Source organism: Leucopleurus acutus (assembly GCF_964270905.1).
Source record: "Leucopleurus acutus genome assembly, chromosome: 1".
Taxonomy (NCBI): Eukaryota; Metazoa; Chordata; class Mammalia; order Artiodactyla; family Delphinidae; genus Leucopleurus; species Leucopleurus acutus.
Window position 1 is genome coordinate 141388997 of NC_139142.1, and position 22882 is coordinate 141411878.

The 22882-nt window shown below is 45.3% G+C and overlaps 1 protein-coding gene across 2 annotated transcripts in view; it reads left to right on the forward strand.

The window, feature by feature from the left end:
• The window catches only part of NEO1 (neogenin 1), a gene marked incomplete at its 5' end in the record, with an annotated part of 241706 nt that extends 225052 nt beyond the window's left edge, over positions 1 to 16654 (forward strand). For both annotated transcript variants that reach the window (XM_082861203.1, XM_082861204.1), the window contains 6 exons: positions 4016 to 4254; positions 4831 to 4923; positions 8589 to 8747; positions 13069 to 13332; positions 15395 to 15531; positions 16306 to 16654. In XM_082861203.1, coding sequence (XP_082717329.1) covers positions 4016 to 4254; positions 4831 to 4923; positions 8589 to 8747; positions 13069 to 13332; positions 15395 to 15531; positions 16306 to 16389 — 976 coding nt within the window. In that variant the 3' untranslated portion in view covers positions 16390 to 16654. The remainder of the gene's footprint in view (positions 1 to 4015; positions 4255 to 4830; positions 4924 to 8588; positions 8748 to 13068; positions 13333 to 15394; positions 15532 to 16305) is intronic.
• Positions 16655 to 22882: the final 6228 nt, after the last annotated feature.

Consider the following 22882-nt stretch of genomic DNA (forward strand, 5'->3'; position numbering starts at 1 on the left):
TCCAAACCAACTGGAAGCCAGGGACAGAGTTACCTTGTAGATGTAGTTCATTTAACTCAACCTCTCAAGTCACAGAGCCAAGTAGACAATCGATCTGGAGAGGAAAGTGGACAATGTCCAGCCTTGTTGGGGGCCCCTTTGGAAGACTGTCTCTGTGCACACAGTGAACCAGATGCACAGGAGTTTGTGGAATTTCATGGCACAAATGTCAGCTGAGATGGACGGAGACCATAGACCATAGACTCTAAATCTAAGCTTAAGAGTATTTTTAAAGAAGTGCTACCAAGTGTAGAAGTTGAGGTTGGGACTGCAGGAGGTGGGGTGGGGGGAATGCGGTGGAGAGATGTATTGATTAAATGAATGAGAAAGGATTACTTATAATCAGCATATCACATTAGCAGAGAGGTCAGGTGGCTGCTAGCTCTGAACTCCTCTGGGATTTTGAGGCTTGCGGCTAATGGTCTAGAGGAGATAGCAAGGTGATTCCATAATATGGTGCTTGATAACAGCCTGCACTCCGGAACCTGAGAGAATCCTTGACTCTAGGTCATATTCTACTCCTATCTCTGGCCAGCAAGACAGATGCCATAAAAAAGGAGATTCTTGAGTTACCCCTAATAGCAAAAGCACAGTATGGGTAATAGAACAACTTTAGTTGCAGTATCCTAAAGGATCGTAAGATGGAGGTATTGCTCCATAAAGAGAAAAGAGAAATTCACGTCTGTGTGATTATCATCAGACCTGGTCTGCCCAAGGCAAGGATGCGAGGATTTAATAACAATAAATCTGTTTGTTTTCAAAATAGAGGGCAAGTACAAGCTACCAGCTAACTGCTACTAGTAATGGCTTTATGTCATTTTCTGTAGGTTCTGTGATGTTTTTAATCTTTCTTTTACCGAAATAAAATAGCTTTCTGTAGCTCACCTTCATCATGTTCCCAAGAGAATGGGGGCTCTCTTTATAAGCCTCTTGATGGCTGCCTCTTACAGCTTTCCCTACCTACCTTTGACTGTAGAAAACTGTTTCTCTTTAAAACCTCAGAGATGACATTTTTCTATGCTACAACTTTTCTATAAGCTTCTTTTTCAGCATTTCCCATTTATCTCTATGAACTTGATTTTGCATCTAGTTTTAGACATCTTGAGATCTTTATTTAAAAGAATCTGGAAAAACAAAATGACAAAATTCCTTAATGTTTGGGCGATTTAAAATTCAAAGTAAATAAAAAATAAAGTACTTAGACTTCAGATTGAGAGGTGGGAAAATGAGTTTGTAATAGGCTCTGTACTCTGTATTTGCATCTGCAGGTCCTATAATTTGCGTCCCTTTGGCTAAAAGAATCGTATCAAGTCTTCATAGAGCTTTCCCTTCCTCCTCCCCCAGTGATCTGCTTTCCAAGTGTTCCATTGACCATCGAAAATATGTGAGCTTTTCTCAGTACTTTTCTTCCTCTTTAATACCTGAGACACCTCCCATTTCAATTGTAGCTGTTCATAGACTCTTACAACCTCAAAGCTGACAGAGTATTTAGAGTCTAGCCCCTTGTAGTTTCTCAGCACATCCCTCTAGAGCCCCCTCGCTCTCAAAAGATGAGACCTACCTCAGTGTGCCGCCATCAAATCTGAAAACCTTTCCATGTCGGGAATAATCATTTTCTCCCCCTTCCTCCTGTCGGAGACCAGTTCTCCACTTACCGTCTGGATCCCAGCGTCTCCTGCTTTCTAAGACCTTGTACTTGTGGTTGTCCCTTTCTCCAGCACAGCTAACCTCTCACTCTCTGTTGGCTCTGCCCCTTCAGCATGTAAGTGTGCTCAAACTTCTTCTATCTTAAGAAATAATTATAACCCTTCCTCTGTTGCATGGTCCTTACCACCAACCACTTACAAATCTCTGTCTTTCCCTTCACCACAAATTTCTTGAATACTTGTCTACACTCACTTGTCCATTTTTTCACTGCCCATTCATGCTTCAGTCCTTTCCTAATCCAAATTTTGCCCCTACTGCTTCAGCAGAATTGCTTTTGCTGAGGTCACCAGTGACTTCCATATTGCTAAAGCCAAAGGAAATTTTTCAGTCCTTATCTTAATCTCTCCCCACTTAACACAGTCAACTACTCCTTCCTTCTTGAAACATTCTCTTGACTACATTCTCTTGTATTCCGTGGCTGTGTGTTCATTTTCGCGGCCTCTCCAATCTGCTCAGCCATCCAATACAGACATTCCTCAGGGCCTGGTCCTAGAATTACTCTCTTCTCCTTCTGCGCTCTCTCCTAGTGATACTTGCTCCTTTGGCTTCATTTACTTCTGAATTTCAGCTACTCCCATATTCCTCTGTCTAGCCAAGGCCTCTCGCTTCTGAGTCTCAGGCTTGCCTCCGTCTCAGAACCAATTACCTGTTTTATGTTTCATCTGTAGTGTCTCAGAGCCACTTAGCATGTCCAAAACAATTTATAATCTTTTCTGTCAAACCTGCTTCTCCCCAGTGTTAGTAAATGGCTTAAGCCAGAGACCTCGGCATAATCCTTTATTCCTCTTGTTTCTTTATTCCTATCCTTTCCCACATCCATTTTTTCACCAAGTCTTGTCATTTTGGGCTCCTATAAATAACTGCCAAATCTCTCTCTTTCCTCCATCCTCACTGTCCCAGGCCACCGTCAGTCATGGCTGAGATTATTGCAGTTGCCTCCTAACTGCCCTCCTGTTTTGTCCCCTACCCCTCAGATCCATTCTTCTCATCCCAGTTGGTTTAAATTTTTAACTCAGAGTTCATCTCCTTACTCTCCTGCTTAAAACCATTTAGGGGTTTCTCTTTACTCATAGAGGGAACTGCAGACTCTTGGCGTGGCTCTAAAAGCCCTTTATGATCTAATCCCTGCCCATCTTGCCAGCATCATTTCATATCATTCTCCCTATGGTTCATAGGCTGCCACCACGCAGGACTTTTTACAGTCCCTCTAACACACCAGGCTGTTGCTCTGTGCTTCAGGGCTCTGACATAATCTGATTTTACCACCTGGAATGCACCTTCTGCCCTGTCCCATTTAGGTCTTAGCTTAAATGTCACTTTTTCCGTCACATTTTTCCTGTCCACTGTATGTCCAGCTATTAAGAGGTTACTATAACACTTGGCATTTCATTAAGCTCAGAACATTTAAAAATAATAGTTCAGGGCTTCCCAGGTGGTGCAGTGGTTGAGAGTCCGCCTGCCGATGTAGGGGACGCGGGTTTGTGCCCTGGTCCGGGAGGATCCCACATGCCGCGGAGCGGCTGGGTCCGTGAGCCATGACTGCTGAGCCTGCGCGTCCGGAGCCTGTGCTCCGCAACAGGAGAGGCCACAACAGAGAGAGGCCCACGTACCGCAAAAAAAAAGAAAAAAAAAAGTTCAGTGTCTGTCTTCTTCACTTGGCCAGAAGTGCTGAGGGTACAGCAATCCAGCATAGGGCCTGACATACAGTAGGTACCTAATAAATGCTTATTGAGTTGGGTGAGTGACTTAATGGAGAAACTAAGGCACAGAAAAGTCGACACTGTCATCCCCATTCTTGACTTAACCCAGTGGTGGTCCTAGTTTGAGTTACCTAAAATGGAGTTCCCTTCCTCCTTTATAAGCAGACTCTATGTCTACTCCATTGTTATATTTCTAGGTAACGGTGTCCTTTCTCTATTGATTGGAAACTTGGGGAGAAACCTTTTGCTTTAGAGATTATTTGATTCAAAAATGCTGTCTAATCTGCTTATACTCAAAAAGTCACAAGGCAATATTCAAATATGCCCTCTGCTTATACTCAAAGTCACAAGGCAATATTCAAATACGCCCATGTACATACCTCTAAATAATGTGGACAAAGCAGTGATACACTTACTATTCCCAGAAGGAAACTTCTTGACTCTGTTTTTCTTGTTTGTTTCTGATTTTGCCTGAAGCATCTCTCAGAAGGGAAGTTTTAATCATTGAAACCTTTTGACTAATAATGTTCAAGAGTTACTTTTAAAAATCCTCTTAATTTTGTACCTAGGAAACGAGCTGCTTGCAAATCAGTGAATGGCTCCCACAAGTACAAAGGGAACTCCAAGGATGTCAAACCCCCAGACCTCTGGATCCATCATGAGAGACTGGAGCTGAAACCCATTGATAAGTCTCCAGACCCAAACCCCATCATGACTGATACTCCAATTCCTCGTAACTCTCAAGATATCACACCGGTTGACAATTCCATGGACAGCAACATCCATCAAAGGCGGAATTCATATAGAGGTGCAGGTTTTTCCCAAATGTTTGGAGACTATTTTCACTTAAACCATTTTCCATTTTGTAAGGTTGCCTTAATTTGGTGATTCCTATACGAGGTTAGGTTTAAAGAAATGTGTGTTACAGGATCAACCTCTGATGAAGAATAGCTAGCTTGTTAGGGGGGAGAGGTTCTATACCCAGATGAGACAGTCTTCTAGCTCTGTTAGGTCTCTCATCGTGTTCACCAACCTGACGCTCAAGCATTTGAGACAATGTAGCCTATGTCTGTGCGTTTCATTCCATGCCTTCAGTGGGGCCCCAGCTCTCATTGTGGCGTTCAGCATGTTCTTGGTCTGGCTGCTCTCCCTCACAGACCTGCAGTGAAGCATGGTAGGCAGCGTTGTGTCAACTGAGTTGACTCAACAGGGACTCCTGTAATGCACTAATGGTCATTTTCCTCTTTATTTCACTTCCTGTAGAACCACCTTGTCCCATTGTTGTTTGTGAGTTCTGAATCCCCCACTTGAAATGTTTTACTGCTGAGGCTGCTCATTGGCCTAGGGCACATGTTTGTAACCCACCTCCATATTTGATGTCTAGGGCATGAATCAGAGGACAGCATGTCTACACTGGCTGGAAGGCGGGGAATGAGACCAAAAATGATGATGCCCTTTGACTCCCAGCCACCCCAGCGTAAGTTAAAAGCTTCTCTTTTCCCGAGGGCTGCCAATCTATCCAGTCATGTTGGGGAACAACTATCAGTGATCTCTTTGACTTCACTTGATCCTAACACAAAAAATAATCTACCAAAGCTTTGGCACCATGAGGGAATAAGTATCAAGCATTTGCCATATTTTGCAATTAATATTTATTCTTGCAAGTAGCTCCTTTAATTTCAGTGCAAATAAGCTAAGAAGCCAATTTCCACAAGTCTCCCAGGCATTAGGGAAGTGACCAGTCTCTTTAAAAGTACATCGAGTCTGCAGGAGAGATAGGGCTGAAGATGGCTAGATGTCACAGTATTCCTTAGGCTTCCCGATACATAATCAGTGTTGATAGGCACCTGCGGAATTTTTTTTTAGTTAATAGACGTTATATTTTAGAGGAGTTTTAGGTGGACAGCATGGAATATTTTTCAACCTTATCTGACCCATGCTTCACTTTGATAAGCATGAAAATTGCCCAGCCTCCTTTAATAATATTTGAAACTCAAAATAAGTTAACTGTCATGATTAGAAAACCAAAAAGCAATGGGACAGACCAATTATATTTTTAAACTAGTGTTTCTTCTCCCTTGTTACTGTTTTCAAGGTGGGGAAGCCTTCAGATTAGCTGGCACAATGGGACTTGCGGTTGAGGGTCCTCTGTGCCATTCTAGAGAGATAAGAAGCCATTTGCCTACCAATATCAAGTTTAAAAAACTATTTGATCTTGAAGTTATTTGCTCTGGACTGAACAGTAGGTTAGTAAACATTAACACTGTCAGGTGCCTAGATTCAAATCCTGAAAGATCACTTTTTAATTTAACCTAAATGAGCTTTTGGATTTTTATTCATTTCTTAAAAGATGTCCCATTTCAGAACTATTAGCCATCCCTGTTAACAAGCGACAGAGATTTTAAATAATCACAGATATCCTACACACAGAAGATGGTACCATATACTTGGAAACTGGTGGAATCCCTGAGAGTGTAAACGTCTGCACACACGCTGTCACTTGCACGAGATTCTAAAAATCAGCTTTGAAAGGGAAAGGGCCCATTTGCTAACAGGTCATTTCTGCACAAAGTAGTTTTTGCTTAGGGTCCACGATAAAAAAAAAAAGAGGGGCCTGTACTTCGAAGTGTGCAAGGAAAACCAGTTTCCCTCTCATCAGAGGTGCCCTGGACGGGGTCCCCAGGTTTAGAAGTGTCCAAAAAGAGTAAATTATTCCATTCCAGTTGCTTTTGATTTATAAGAAGATGGTAGCTTGACTACTTACTTGTTTGTTTTATATAAGACTTTAGTTCTTGCCTGAACTGGCTTATTTTTAAAACTTGTAAAACTTGACTAACCCTATTCCTAGATTTGTTATTTTTAAATATGTTACACAGAAGAGATGTGCTGTACTAGTTGATAGCATTCCTGTTTTTTTTCTTTTTTTGGTGGTGGGAAGGAGTATGCATAAAGGTACAGTATTACTTAATTTGTGCCTCAACAGTTGGGTGGGTGAGTGGATCCTTTAATTCAAGAATCTGAAACCCAAATTTACTTGTGATGTACTTGTGATCTTCAGGTTTAGAGATATGCTTTTCCCCACGTGGCTTCAATCCTTTTTCACAAGCTGGGATTCCCTGGAGTCTGCATCCCCCATCCACCTACCATGGCTTTAAATGTCTGAGCACTGTTGAGAAAGGCTTGGTGGTGTCAGGATGAGGGTCCATGAAAGGCCTTGCACCAGAAGCTTTGGATTCTGATTCAGTTAATAGCTAATGATTGCCAACTGTATTCTAGACAGACACTTTCACATTTTTAATTTACTTAATTTGGAAAAACTGGCAATGCCTTAAAGTCAACTTTGTTTTTCTTCTGTGAGAGTTCTCTGTACCTAAAACACTTTCAAGTTGCACTTCCTAGATAAAAATCAGGAGGCTTTTTCCCTCACCCTAGCCTTAAAACTGGAAAACATTGATTCTGAAACACCCTACTTCTGAAAACTACCTGTCTTCCCCTGGAGGAGATGCTGACTGCCAAGCTGCCCTAAGACCTCTGCTCAGCCAGATTTTCCAAGTTGTATTTTATTCCAAGGGACCACCTGCAGCTTCTGATCCCTGAGGGCAGGGAAAGCCCCTGATTAGTTTCCCAGGCCTTGAGGGGGGAGGGGCAGCACTGCTCCAGGGTCCCTGGCTGGTTGTGCCACCTGCTTGTTTGCACGTGGCAAAGAGAAAGCTGCAGAATAAAGGCCTCAATTTTTTTTTTTTTTTGCGGTATGCGGGCCTCTCACTGTTGTGGCCTCTCCCATTGCGGAGCACAGGCGCTGGACGCACAGGCTCAGCGGCCATGGTTAACGGGCCCAGCCGCTCCGTGGCATGTGGGATCTTCCCGGACCAGGGCACAAAGCTGCGTCCCCTGCATTGGCAGGCGGACTCTCAACCACTGCGCCACCAGGGAAGCCCAAGGCCTCTATTTTATTGACTGGGATTTTCTTCACCAGTCATGTTGAGTGGCTCCCCAAAGATCTAGGGAGATTCTTGGTGACAAGGCATTTTAAGAGACTCCAAAGGCAAATTAAGTTTTATCACAAAGTTTGTGAAGTCCTTGCCTAAAGGGAAGAATAAAAAGATCCCATGTGTTCCTAGCCAACCCTGCCTGTTTACCTGTTTGGGGGATTTAGAGCTGGTTATCTTGATGTTAAACATTCTGCTTCTCCAGCTACTCTATGGGAGTACCTAAGAAAAGTTTATATCCCAACTGGGCTTCTGATTTTGTTTGTTTGCATCTCTGGGATTGATAATGAAGCCTCATTAAAGAAGCACTTTGTCTTCATAGAAAGTTGTATGTGGAACATCTGTGTGAAAATTTGGATTTGTTTGCTAAATGCAGCAAATTGAATTCCTTAGCCAGTGTGGGAAGGAAAGAGGCAATTTAGGAAAAATCCGTTTATCTTTTAATATGTGAATGGATGTGGCTGAGCTCCCAGACTGGAAAGCAGGAAGAGATGGTGCCCTAGGCCTGTGTTTCATGCTTTTAGTATTAGATTGTAACGTAAGAATTCAGTTCCACTTGCATTCCTTTTAAGATGAAAGCTGATTAAACAGCTACTTATTCATTCAGCCTAAATACCTATTTCATGCTTCATTCAGCAAGTAAGAAAAGACAGAATGAATTAGGAATATACTCAAAGGAAAAGGGACTTCTATCTTTTTAAGCAAGAGAAAAAAATAATAGATACCCAAACCACCATTTGTTTGCTTATGGATTTATATTTTATGACATATTCAAGGAGATATTTTAATAACTCACATAATCCATATTTATTGTAGAAGAATTGGAAAATAAAGATAAACCAAAAGAAATTTTTTTAAAAATTCTTCACCACTCTTCCCCACAAGATAATCACTGTTAACATTTTAGTAAAAATCATCAGGGTTTTTTTTTTCTGTGTTATATCTAGAGACATATGCATAGGAGTGTGTTGATTTTTTAAAGCAAGTATAAAACCCATGGCTAATTGTCCAAATTCAGCCATCTGCCACCAAAAAGCCAAGGAAGTGGTCGTAGAGTATGGGAGGGGGGCGCGGGGTAACTGCTCTTGAACTGTGATATGTGTGTGTCTGTGCAAGCATGTTAAGCATTTCTCTGTCTTGTGTTCATTCACAGCTGTGATTAGTGCCCATCCCATCCATTCCCTCGATAACCCTCACCATCATTTCCACTCCAGCAGCCTCGCTTCTCCAGCTCGCAGTCATCTCTACCACCCGGGCAGCTCATGGCCCATTGGCACATCCATGTCCCTTTCAGACAGGGCCAATTCCACAGGTGAGAGATGAGGATGGAGCCCCAGGTGGAAAGCATTCCAAAAAGCATCGGCAGGCTGCAATGGGGAGGACTTGCCCTGCTTAGAACGATTTGGATTTTTTTTTCAGTGTTATTTGTTTATCATAACGTTTCTGTTACTGACTCAAATTTGTTTCTATAAAATTCAGTCCATTTTTTTCCCCTATGTTTTAAGTGCCTAGGGCAAGGTGTTGTTTTAGTAAAAATGTAACTCTAATCACATAACCATGTCTTGTTCCATCTTGCATCTTAATTCCGTTATATTTTCAGTTTGTTTATTTTTTTAATCCTCCAGTTTGAAAGGAAAATGTATTCTGGGTGATTTTCAGACACTAGATGTTGCCTTTGCCTAATGTTGGGAAGGTTCTTAGGGCAGCTATAAGGTAGTTCTAATGTTAGGCCTTAATTACTTACTTCTGCCATGTACCAAAGTAAGAGCAACACCTGGGGACAGCAGGGACAGTGGCCATGTTGAGCTTGTGCATATTGTAAACCTCAGGTTGCCTAGTGGATTACTGAAATTAGAAAGGGCTCACAGGCATAGATCATCTCTAAAAATAGATAGGAAATTAGCCTAACAATCTGCAGTGTATTTAAAGATATACATTGCCAGACTAACATGTCCCAGTTTGGAAATCTTAAGAAACAGCTTTATCGAAACAGTTTTAAGGAAGAAAAAGTGAAGGTGAGAGGACAGCAAATGGAATAAATACTGTTCCTCATTAATTGAAAATTAATTTCCATCTTCTCAGTTTTAAGGTGCAAAAAAAACCACTTTTCATCTATACAGTGTACTCTTTTTCCATCATTTGAAACTTGTCTTTTAATAGTTACATATGTTACTAGTAGAACTAAGTTTTGGTAGTTCTGGAAAATAAGGGAATTTCAAGTGAATTCCATTTTAAAAGAACCTCAAAACTTCGTGCTAGAAGCTTGGGTTGCCGGTAACATCCCTTCCTCCTTTACGTTTTGATCAATTATAAACATACCCAAAGCATCAAATGGAAGTCAAAGCTTATTAAGAGATGCCTGATAACTCCGAAAGTTATCTACTCCCAAACCTTTACTTGGTTTGGAGAATGCTGCTTGAACTCATGTCTAAAATTGGTCTCTCCCTCCCTCCAAATCCAGGTGTGGGGTCCTGCCTTTAGGGAAAGACAGTCTACAGGAGGCTATGGAAAACCAAAGGCTGCCTCACAGACATAAGCTCAGATAGAACAGACAAGAAAGCAGCCCTCCAAACCTGCTCTTAGAAAGTGGTTTTTGTGTCCTGACTCTGTTTCTCCATTTTTAAAGGCAGAAAGGCCTCACCCACTGGGATATGGGCCTACCTAAGTGCATGGCAGGGTCTTCCCATCAGATCAGCCCCTTCCTCCTCCCTCTTGGACAAGGAGGGGGTTGAAGGTTGGCAAGAAGCATAGGGCTCTCGCCCACCCCTCGAAGTGGTCCAGTGTTGATAAAAGCTTGGTTCTGTATGGATTCAGGCGGAAAGCGAAAAGAGGAAAAGTAACTATTTGTACCACTAAAGGGTTTCCTGTTTTAATGACCAGAGGAGATAAAAGAGGGTAAAACTTGTAATGGAGCCACTGAAGATGGATTTGAAATGTAGAGCAGGTATCTAGAAGTGATCAAAGTTCTCCTCCTGTTGTGTTTTCCTGTGTTTCTAGAGCCCAGTATTACCACAGACCTGTAGATGTGGGCTTGGCATGACTAGACCTTGTCCAGGGCCATCTTTGCTCTAGAGGGCATTGGCTGTGTCTTTTCCTTGGACATTTACTATGTCACTACCACCTGATGCAGAAAGCGTGCTTTCCACTTGCCCAAGCGCTCAGCCACTGTTCACTTTGTGTGTCTTAGACAACTCTGAGAGGTCAGTCGGGAAGTAGGGTCCCTCACCAAAGCAGAAATTTTAGTTACAACATACTTTCCCTCGTGGGCCAGAGGTGTTGCACAGTTTCAGGGCACACCCTTCACAGAGAATACAGTGTGCTGGTGCCCTCTGGAGTTGCTCCACACTCTGATTCATGTAGGCAACCCTCTCTTCCTTTTTCACGTTTCCCACCATTTCTGGCCCTCAGAAGCATATGCATCAAATGAAGGCAGTTGAGGCATCCCAGGTAGGCCTGTGTGCCCAGAGCTGGCCTAACATATCTGCCAGTACAGTCTGACATGGTCCAGGCTAGAGCCTGCTTTCTCTCTCCTCATCCTTGTAACCCTCGCTAACCAGCTTCCACCCGGCCCAGGATCACACAGGGTGGGACCAGCAGCTCCCCAGGTGTGGTGACAGCTGACCTGAGCAAGCATAAGAAGTGAGGTCCTCAGCGTACCCCTGGAAAGGACAAGAAGCGACCTAGGCCTGGGAGGGTTATCACAGCCAGGCTCTCGACACTTGGGGAGGGTGTATGAGTCCCTCATTGCTGGGACCCAAGGCCTTTAAGTTAAGGGAGTAGCACTCATGACTGCCATGGCCCATCTCCTGAGAGCCCAAGGGAACAGATTCATTGCTATCTCAGCAACAAAGGCAGGGAAAGGTTGGATTTCTGCAGGTTGCTCATGCATTACTGCTTAAAAGGGTTTATTTTCCTTAATAAGGTTGAGGACTCTAGGAATCAAGGGAGGCCCTCCTTCAGGCTACCTGGTGCAGCCTATGGCCCTGAGCTGGTATCCTCCAGACCCCTCCTCAGGGTGGGGATGGTGATCTGCACCAGCTCACACTATTGGAAAGGTCTTCCTCATATGGTCTCCCTGGGACTTGGTGCTGCTTCTGCCCCTGCAGAGTCGGGGGACAGGTGGTATTGGCCATGGAAGAGCAGTGTGATGTGTATTGGATGGAGCATGGACTTGGGACTCGGGCAGGGATTCGGAATCCTGCCCCATTGGTTCTGTGTCCTTGGGCGGTGCTTAACCTCCCAGTGTCTAACGAGTTACTAGGAGGATTGAATGAGCTAATGAGTGTAAAGCACTTAGCATGGTGCCTGGCTCAGAGTAAGCACTCGGGTAATTTACGAAGAAAAGAACCTTATCAATTACTCAAACCCTGTGTATACCACTTTACAGACATTTTCTTAATTAATCCTCGGGGAATTGTGTGTTGTTCTCCCTATTTTTATAGGTAAAGAAACAGATTCAGAGATTTGGTGACTGCCAAGTTCGCTCAGCCTGTCTGTAGAGATGAGGGTTCAGGTCTATCTGACTCCAAAGCCAGTGCTTTTACTACCCCCCATGCTGCCTTCCAGAACAACTCTGACCCCTCTTCACATATTTTGAGATTTTTGTCATGTTCTTGAGTTTTCCCCGTCTCCAGGCTTTTTCTTTCTCTGGACCCCCAAATACCTCGTGACATGATCTTAAAGCCATTTACAGACCTCTGGACTGTTTGGTTGTCCAGGTCTCACTTGAGCTGTGGGGCTGTTGCTCAGGGGAGGGTGTGCACAGTAGCCAGAGAGCGTGCAGGGCCTGTGTGCCTCTCCTGCACTGACCACCAGGCCTCGCAGGCAGAGCTGGTCCTTGTCAGGTACCCAGCCAGTCTTGGTGGTAAGACATGTTGTCTGTGAAAGGCTAGTCTCTGAGACTGTCAATCAGTGACTGACATTTTCAGTTTTCTTTTCTTCTTCCTTTTATTTATTTATTTATTTATTTATTTACTTACTTACTTACTTACTTACGGTTGCGTAGGGTCTTGGTTGCTACATGCAGGCTTTCTCTAGTTGCGGCCAGTGGGAGCTACTCTTCACTGAGGTGCGCACGCTTCTCATTGCGGTGGCTTCCCTTGTTGCAGAGCACGGGCTCTAGGCACATGGGCTCAGTAGTGGCTCGCGGACTCTAGAGCACAGGCTCAGTAGTTGTGGTGCACGGGCTTAGTTGCTCCACGGCATGTGGGATCTTCCCAGACCAGGGCTCGAACCCGTGTCCCCTGCACTGGCAGGTGGATTCTTAACCACTGTGCCACCAGGGAAGTCCCTTCTTTCTTCTTATTTACATCTTAATAGACAACATCTCAGGAACCTTGATATGTGCTCCATAGTGAGTACTGAGAAGAACTTTAAATCTGTAAAATTGGGACCACTTGGTTGTGTAGGTGAAACAAATCCAGCATCTGGTTGACAGAATTGTTCGGGATTCTTAGATTAGACTGTTCTTACTTAGCCTTGACAGTGGTGCTAATCCATATTCCCTTGGACTAGCATTGATCCTAAGTGCTTATTGAGCTGGTTTCAGGAGCCCTTAGAGGTAGCCAGAACCCTGGAATGTGCATATGTTCAATAGTAAAATAAATGCTAACATTTGGACTTTCCTGCTGTAGAATCTGTTCGAAACACCCCCAGCACTGATACCATGCCAGCCTCCTCGTCTCAGACATGCTGTGCTGATCACCAGGATCCTGAAGGTGCTACCAGCTCCTCTTACTTGGCCAGCTCCCAAGAGGAAGATTCAGGCCAGAGTCTTCCTACAGCCCACGTTCGCCCTTCCCACCCACTGAAGAGCTTTGCTGTGCCAGCAATCCCTCCCCCAGGTCCTCCCACCTATGATCCAGCGTTGCCAAGCACACCGTTACTATCCCAGCAAGGTGAGTGGGGACAGCAGCACTACTGGAGGGGCCCTTTGGCTCCGGCTTATGGCGCAAGTCACCTCTTCTTTGCAGAGGAACAAAGCAAATGTCCTCCAAGCTTATCCCTGCAATTTAGTGTTGCAGAGTGCATTGCCCCTCTCAGGGAGTGTAAGGGCTCCTCCTTTGGGAACATATATAAACCAGAGAGAATAATTTGGCAGGGAGCAAGGGCTGATTTTCTGAATTGTGTTTTGGGTGCAGAGTCCTTGGCGGTAAAAGCCAGTGGCATGGGTATGAACAACAGATGTGGTCTGCCCAGCCTCCTCCCAGAGTTGCCTCACTCCATAGGGTTCCTGCCAGCTGGAGAAGGGTCAGGGAGGCCAAGACTTGGAAACAAGCAAGAACCTTAGGGTGGAGGAATAACCCTGCAGAAGGAAAGCTAACTCCTCGAGTTCACCCAGCTCAGCAAAAGCCCTCTCACCTCCAAGACGTGCTTTCTGCCTCCTCCTCTTTCACATTTTTCTCTATTATGATGGTTTGTTTCAGAATAAATCACTGGTTTTCAAGCTTTCTGGTCTCAGGACGCTTTTTAACTCTTACAAGCTGTTGCAGCTGCACAAGAGCTTTTCTTCACATGGGTCGTACCTATCATGATTTACTATTTTAGAAATCAAAACAGATTTTAAAACTATTTTATTCATTTAAAAATAGCAATAAATCTATCATGTTAAGATAAATAGCATATTTTTCATGAAAAATAACTTTCATAATAAAAGAGTAGCATTGTCTTATATTTTTGCAGATCTCTTTAATGTCTGGCTTAATAGAAGACAGCTGGATTCTCACACCTGCTTCCGCATTTAATCTGTTGCAATATGTTGTTTTGGTTGAAGAAAATCTGGCCTCACAGATATGTAGTTGGAAAAGGGAAGATTATTTTTATAACCTTTAAAGACAACTGTGGATATTCTTTTTTGATACTACGGCAAACTCAACAAGTTGTAGTTTCTTATAGGTTTGTTTGTAATGTGGAATCAGAAACCATATAATTATTTGTACTCTGTTCCAATAAATCTGTATATCTTGTACTTTGAATGCATGGTACTGAACATCACATGTTGGTCTTTGGAAAGTAGTGGTTCACTAAGTTACACAGATCCTCCGAATTTTGATACATTTTGTTAAACAGTATCTAAAAATACATTCGTTAATATCACCAATGTCTGGAAGTATTGGGAAGCTCTCAAGCTCATGGTGGCAGATACAAGTTTTTCAAAATTCTGATTTTTCACTTTAAACTTAAATTTTATCATTGGAAATAAATACTGTCCGTTGTTTTCCCTGAAGTGACTGACTTGACTTCATTCACTTTCTAGAAAATATCTGCCAAATGCTCAAGTCTGAATAACCGGTTTGTGTGTCAGTCTTTCTCTGACCTAACATTGATGTTTCGTGATGAAAGCAGCAGTTCAGCTCACAACTCAATTACAAGTCCCTTTATTGAAGACAGCTGTTATGCTTTGGTGTACAGCAGAAGTATTTTACCCATATTTCCATTTTAGAATATTTAACAGATGTGTAATCAAGGTTGAGATTTCATAACATAATTTTTGCTACTTCATTAACGATGATTTTTAACTGGCTCTTTTTAAACTTGCAAGTATGCATGTCCATGAATGACTTTACAGTTTGGTGCCACTGCCTTAATTTGTGCTAAGGCTCCAGCAGTTTTACCCACTGTTGCTTTTGTACCATTGGTGGAAGGGCAAAAACTGTCTTGGCATGATTATGAAAAGAGTTTTGACCTCCCAGATATCCTGCCAGGGGCCCTTGGGCCCCCACACTTTGAGAGCAACTGGACTAGGAGATGAGCTTTCTAAAGCCAAATGGAACATTTGGCCTCTTGGATGCCCTGCTTTCTCCCTCCTGCCATCTTGTTCCAGGGCCTTTTCAGAGCAGGATCTCTGCCCTGGGTCTGGGTGCATCCCTCACCCTTAGCAGCATTTGGACCTTGGGTACCCTTGTGAGGTCTGGGGGAGCAAGCTCAGCCACACACCTGATGGTGCCCTTTCCCCCTCAGCTCTAAATCATCACATTCACTCGGTGAAGACGGCCTCCATTGGGACTTTAGGAAGGAGCCGGCCTCCTATGCCAGTGGTGGTTCCCAGTGCCCCTGAAGTGCAGGAGACCACAAGGATGCTGGAAGACTCCGAGAGTGTGAGTTCGCAGGGCCACCAGCCCTGCCAGGATGACTAGGTGCATGTCCCAAGGCCTGAGGGTGCGCTGGGCACGCTGATACTCTGTGCTGGCCCAGAAGTGTGAGGCAGAGTCGCTCACTCATTCATCAGGCGAGCACTGAGCAGCTCCTGTGAGCTGGGGCTGTGCTGAGGGTTTGATCTGCTCGGATTAGCTTGTCACACCAGCCCACCCACCTGCCTTCCTTTTAACTGTGTCCTGTCTCTCTGGTCCTCTTGTCTTGGTTTGAACCATCCACGTATTCTTTTTCCCCTTAGTCCCCCTTCATGACCTTTCCTGAGCAGGATGCTGGAGAGGAACGTGCCTGCATGGTTGCTCTCAAAACAAAAATCAACAGGGTCTCTCCTTGATCTTTCACTCCCACATTCCAATAAATATGTTCTGCCTCTGCATTTCCAGGTACAGGACTCTCTTAGGAGGAGAGCTTGGGGCCCAGAGATACAGGGGACATACCAACTGTGCTGGGTCCAACAGAGACTAGAAGGGACGAGTGAGGTCCTCGTGACCCTGGCAGTGTGGGTTGGAGGAAAGGCATTCTGCAGTGGAAAGAAATGAATGGTTGCTGGCTTGGGCACATCCTGCAACCTCTGATGCTGCTGGGCCAGCAGGGGTGTGGGTGGTCCAGTCTCTTAGGCAGTGTTGTCACTGACCACTTGACGCTTTGACGTCTCTCTGTGGGCCCTCCTTCTGGACGGCTGCTTGGACTGTGCCTGGTAACTGTTCTCTTTTCTGTAGAGCTATGAACCAGATGAGCTGACCAAAGAGATGGCCCACCTGGAAGGACTGATGAAGGACCTAAATGCCATCACGACAGCATGACGACCTTGACCGGGACGTGACTCCAGACCTGAGTCTAGAAGTCTTGGGACTTAGCCTTGAAAACAAGGAGTTGTACAGAGCACGAGAGGACAGCACTTGAAAACACAGAGTGAGCAGGCCGCCCGGCCAGCACCCCCGCGTGGGGCCAGCTCCAGGCCTGGCCGCCTGCCTTCTCCTGGTCGGCCTGGAAGACGCCGTGTCAAGGCAGCTTCCCTTTGCCTGCCGATACCCTGCAGGACTGGGCACCATGGGCCAAAATTTTGTGTCCAGGGAAGAGGCAAGACGTGCAACCTCTGTTTCACTTTGTGGTCAGGCTGCGTCTTCATGCTGCGACGGCATCGCCTTTATGGAGTGTAGACGTTGGCATTTATGTACAATTTTATTTGTGTCCTATTTTATTTTACCTTCAAAAGAAAAACACTATCAAAACCCAAGGAAGTCTGTGGTGTTCTCCACAAGTGGTCGACGTTTGACTACTTGTTTGAATTATGTCTGGAAAGTCATTGACAGTGTGGGTTGTTCCAGGGGTTGGCGTGTTTTGTGTTTTTGTTTTTATTTTTGATTCTGAGTCATTGCATCCTCTACCAGCTGTTAATCCATCACTTTGAGAGGGGGGAGGAAATGTTGCATTGCTGTTTGTAAGCTTTTTTATTTTTTTTATTATAATTATTAAAGGCCTGACTTTCTCCTCTCATCACTGTGAGATTACAGATCTATCTGAATGAAATGTAACATTGAAAAGACTTGTTTGTTGCTTTCTGTGCAGTTGCAGTATTGGGGTGGGGGGCGTTGGGGGGGTTGGGAACTGGAAATGGAGGGGCTGCTGAGGTCCTGTGAATGTTTCAGTCATTGTACTTCCTTCCAGAAGCCTGCAGAGAATGGAAGCATCTTCTTTATTGTCCTGGCATGTCCATCTCTATTGTCACTAAGTTGCAACTGGAGTTTCATTTGGATCTGGTTAAAAATTTCTTCTGTGCAATAGGTGGGTTCGAGGATGTAGCTGCCCTGGTGTCTTGGTCATATCCTGATAAGAATGTCCACGCTGAGGAGTCAGGCGCTGTATTGCAGGAGTGATGGCAGGACAGGGCACGAGCCTGGCCGAGTTCCTGGGAAATCGGAGAAGAGGTTAGAGACCCTTCCTGCTGTTACCATGTGTTCCCTTCGGGGAAGTCGGAGGTTAAGGAGGGAGCTTTGTTCCCATGTAAGACTCCTTGCTTCTCCCTAGCTCCTGTCCTCAGCCAGTCCAGCTCTCACTTCCACGCCTCAGAGCCCCACGGGGAAGGTGTTAGCAAGAATGAAGCAGGCAGGGGCTGCAGCACCAGTGAGGCTCCCCACTTCTTTCTGAGCACTGTTCTGTACACAGCAGGGGACGGGGACAGTGGCCTCCCCAACTCCTACACACCATCCCAGCAGCTCAGCTAAGCCCCTGATCTGAACAGGGCAGCAGGAGGTCTCTGAGGTGTGCTGAGAGGCTGGCCACACAAGAAGCCTTTGCCTTTGCAGGAGGTTCTTGTATGCTTTTTCTCAAAAATGTAAGGAGCTGAGATTTTTCTTTTTGTTTAATATAAAGAATCTCTTAAGAATACAGGACTGACCCTCAGGCATCTTCCCCTACTCCCCAACAAATCCCCAGAAGAGAGTGTGGAAGGCAGTGCAGAAGGCGGATTGCGCTTTGGTTCTGTAGCCAGGAAGAGGTCAGCTGCTGAGAACACCAGTGGGCACTCGGACCCGCCTGCCCTGGGGCCTGTGCTCTGCCCTGGCCACACAGGCGCCCCACTTGCCTTTGTACCTTGGTTATTTCCCCTATTTAGGTCTTACCACACATTTGCTTTTCTAGAAGATGAACTCTGTTTCTCAACTGGGGGCAATGAAAAGTGCAATGCTGGAACTCCTGTTGCCCTGCTAGCTGGTCACGGAGGATAGTGCCAGGCCGGATTCTGGAAACCCAGTGCACTTAAACTGATCCTGAAAAGAGCACTCAGAACACTCTGGACACCAGGAGGGCTAGATTCCCCAGAAACTGTCTTACCTTTTGCCCAAAGAAACATGCTCGGTATTCGGGGCATTCCCCCCCATGAACCCTGATACTTTGGTTACCTCAGGGCCTTGGTACCTGGATACTGCCACAGAACTGGGGTGGGGGGAGGGGCCTATTTTTAAATAACTGTTCAAAGTTGGGGGATTTTTTTAAATTAAGAAAAAGGAAAGTTATTCTGTATTGCACCTTTTCACAGTTTAATACATTTTCTTACATTTTCCTGTGATTTTTGAAATTAAACCATTGTGTGTCTTGTAATGTCCTAGTTGAGCTGCTGACCAGCAGTTTCCTTCAGGAGGATTTGGAGCAAATGTGTCTGTTGCCTTGTCACCTGCTGGAAGGGGACCTGGAGGGCTGCTGGGGACTAGTTTCTGTACACACTTGTTTGGCCTTTTCTGTAGTTGATGCTGTAAACTCTATGGCTTTTTGAAAAACAATTTCATGTTTTTATTTAGTATTGGAAATCCAATACACTTTTTTAAATCCAATCAAACTCTGGTCTGGACAAAGTGTTATTTTCCTTTTTCCCTAGGAAAACAGAACTTCGGGGTCCCGTTTCCCATCCTCAAGTGGACTTCACCATTGCCCTCGTCACTGTAAAGGCAGGAGTTCGGAGGGGCACCCAGGGCGGTGTAGCGGGTGAGCCAGGTGGTGATCTGGGTGTCCTCCAGCCCCAAAGACGAGCCCTGTCCCTGTCCCCACCCCCATGACCATTGCTCCCCTGCAGGGACTGAGAGCCTGAAGGATCAAAGATGACACCTGTCAGAAGGAGCCAGGTGCCCCCCTCCCCCGCCGCCCCAGGCAAAAAAGCGCAGCCGTTCCTGAATGGTGTGCAGGCCGCGTCCCTGCTGTGGCAGCGTCCTGCGCAGCAGCTCGTACTGTTGGCGCATAGCCTGGGACCCACGCTAGGCCCGGGCCTCCCCGCCCCCGCCTCCCACAGGTGTGTGATGCCAAGAGCGGGTGTCTGCAAGGAGCCCCACCTTTCCCAGGCTGTTTCAACTTCTGACTGCATTCACTGTGTCTCAGCTTGGGCTGCTATGACAAAAATATCATAGACTAGGGGGCTTAAACTGCAAACTCTTATTTTCTCACAGTTCTGGAGGCTTGGCAGTCCAGAATCAAGGAAAAGGCAGATGTCAGGTGAGGACCCACCTCCTGGTTTATAGATGCTGTCTTCTCACTGTGTCTCATGTGGCAGATGGGTGAGAGAGTTCTCTGAGGTCTCTTTTACCCAAGCACTAATCCCACTGTGGGCTCAACCCTCATCGCCTAATAATCACCTTCAAATACCATCATACTGGGGATTAGGATTTCAACATGCGAATTTGGAGAGAGACAAACATTTGGTCCATAACACTCTGTAAGATTTCTCACAGTGTATGAGAGTCTGGGCTCAGAATAGTGAGTGGGGAGCACAGCAGCCACAGGCCTGCCCTCCATGAATGTGGAGGAGCGTGAGGGCTGGATACAGAGCCCAGCCTCCTTACTAACTGCTCCCTCGGCCCCAGGACTTCTGCTCTGCGGCCGTGTACTTTATGAAACACAAATCCCATCATTCCCATTAGCCATGCCCCATTGGCCTCAGGGTGGAGTCAGAGGTCCCAGTGCCAGAGCCTGTGCCAGTCTGCCGCAGCCCCAGGCCAGACGCTGTCACCTTGTGTACCCAGTGTCTAGCAGAGGAAGGTAACCTGGGACACGCTTTTCAGTCTTTGCATCTGGAACACCACTACCCCCATCCGTGTTCTAACAGCCAGAGGACCGGTGGAGACCCTCCTCTGCATCCCTAGATGGAGCTCTTTACAGTGATTTATGTTTTGTGTCTTTTTCCACTGGACTGTGGACTCAGTGGAGACACAATTTCTCACTCCTCTCTGAAGGCCTAATGCCAAGGGCAGATTCTGACAACAGCAGATGCTTGTCTCCTAGAAGGATGGATAGACAGGCAAAAGGACTCATGGCCTGGAGTGTGTGGGAAGGCTTCCCGTATACACACACCCCCTCCCGCTCCCTTAGAGGGATCCTTGTAGGTCCCTAGTGTTACTGGTGCCAGGACCCTCCCATTCCAGCAGCCATGGCCCTTTGGTGTCCTGGGGTGAACTTGAAAGATAACAAAGACCTGTCTGCCTGGCACAGTTATAAGAAATGAGGCTGATACCACAATGATGAACTGGGTGCAAGGTTGTCCTCCAGTTGGTTCTAAGACAAACACTGTGAACAAGGCTCTATATGAAGAAAAAATGCTCTCTTTCCCCAGTCTATCAGCCCCTCCTGAATTTAGACATCTTCCTGCCAGGAGTGTTGTGTCATCAGGAGAGACTGGAGAACAGCACTGAACCAGCTGTCAGACTGATGGGGAGGGGGCAGGGGGCAGAAAAGCAGGGCCAGCCTTACCCCACAGACAAGGGGCCTCAGACAGGAGGTGTCTGACTCTTCACCTTGGGTCTCCAGCTACCAAAGGAGAGAGTTCACCAGGGAGGGGGAGAGGGGACGAGGTGGGAGAGAGTAATTCAAGGAGATAGTACTTTACATTTTCCATAATCTTTTAAAAGTATGTAATGTTGAAAAAATGTTATCTGTGACTATAATTACTACTCTCTGGGCACAGCGGATGATGTTCATCCCAAGATGCTCTTTCACTCAACTATGGATTGGATGGGTTTGTGAAATGAAAACATGGGCCTAGAGCTAAGCTCAGAAGGGGTGAGAGGGAGCTCTTGCTGTGCTATAGTGAGAAGAATTTGGAATTTCCTGAAATAATTGGGGGTGGGGAGGCAGCGGGTATATCAACAAGAAGATGAGAGAATGAGGGGCAGGTGGGAGGATGCCCACAGTGGGAAGAGGCTGCCCTTAAGGTGCCCCAAAGAATGTTTTGAAATGAGAAGATCTGAGAGGTAATTTAGTGCAGTTTGCTCTTTGCACCTCCATGATGTAAACCCATCCAGCTCCCCAAGTCTTGTATAACGTCTGCCATGTGCACAAGGCCTTGCACAAATTACTGGCTTTCCCCCTTCAAAGAAAGGGGCATCTGGGTCGACGTGGTGACGGATAGACCACAAGTCTGGCATGGTGATTGAGGGTGACCAAAAATGGGGTTGGCTCAGAGCCAGAAGTGACCAAAAGAGTTGAAACCTGAGAGTTTGCAGAAATCAGGGGGCACAGGAGGGCACAAGACCTTTCCCACGTCAAGGTATGAGAATCCCAATCCGCCTTATCCAGGTTTAAATAGGCAGACTGACCGCAGCTGGTGTCTGGGTTGCAGTCATCTTGCATTTCCACACCCTCCACCTCGTTGTCCTGGAGCAAAGCTCCACCACTCCATCATAGGTGTGCACACAGGTGCCTGCCCCTCATTAGTGGCTTTACCTTTGTGGAGCTGGTCTCCCCAAGGAGAATTCTGGGAGCCATTGTAAACTCTTCCCTCAACACCACAGTACATGGCTCGGCAAACCCTGCAGCTCTCTCTCAAATGTCTCCAGACTGGCTCCTGTTGGTCTCTATTGGGCAAACTCCTCATCGACCCATCCCCCCACCTCAGCCTCAGTGGCAATCCAGCCTCCACACGATTTGATTTTTCTTTCTTTTTTTTTTTTTAAATAACACATTACTTCATTTATTTATTGCATGAGTTTGGCAAACAGCACAAAACTTCAGCAACATTTTAAACATGTAAAAAAGTCAAAGGCTGAACAGTACTGGAAATCTGTTTTTACATAATTAGTTATAGTGAGTACACAGGGTTCTGCAAAGCTAACAAAATACCAAGGATGGCTTAGCTTCTGAACATATACCACAAAAACACACACAAAAGCAATATAATTTATCTTTACAAAAATTACAGCCAAGCAATAAAAAAGGATGTTAATAATGAAGATACTAACACGTATGTTCACTACGTATATCTTATACATTGAAATGCTACACCTTGTACCCTGAAATGCCATGTGTAGAGAGCCAGGCAGAGTAAATTTAGGCTCATCACTGAGGTTAAGAATTACCTGAGAATTTAATGCTTGTATGTAACATACTCGATTGAAACTTGCTATATACCAATTCCTAGATCACAACAACGCATTTCACCATATATCTGAGAAGTTGAGTCTTCTTTGTTGGCAGTGTAAAATTTTTAACCAGTGTCAAAATTCTGGTAAAACACACATTGAAGGCATTTTCTAGTATATGCAATGTTTGGGGGCATTAAAGAATGTGGGAGAAATTCTTAGATTTCACACTAAGTTTCTGCTGAGCTTTGTCAAACCAAACAGCTCAACTATAAGGCAAGAAAAATTAACCCCCCTATAACAGATTAGGGGGTCTTAACAAATAAAGATAAGAATTCAACCTTAGGAAAAAACTCCCTACATAAGCAGATATGAAACAGTGGGCACTAAAATGAACATCTAAAAATTACCTAACATCTTGATATTCAGTCATTGGTTCAGAAGCCTGACAATTTTT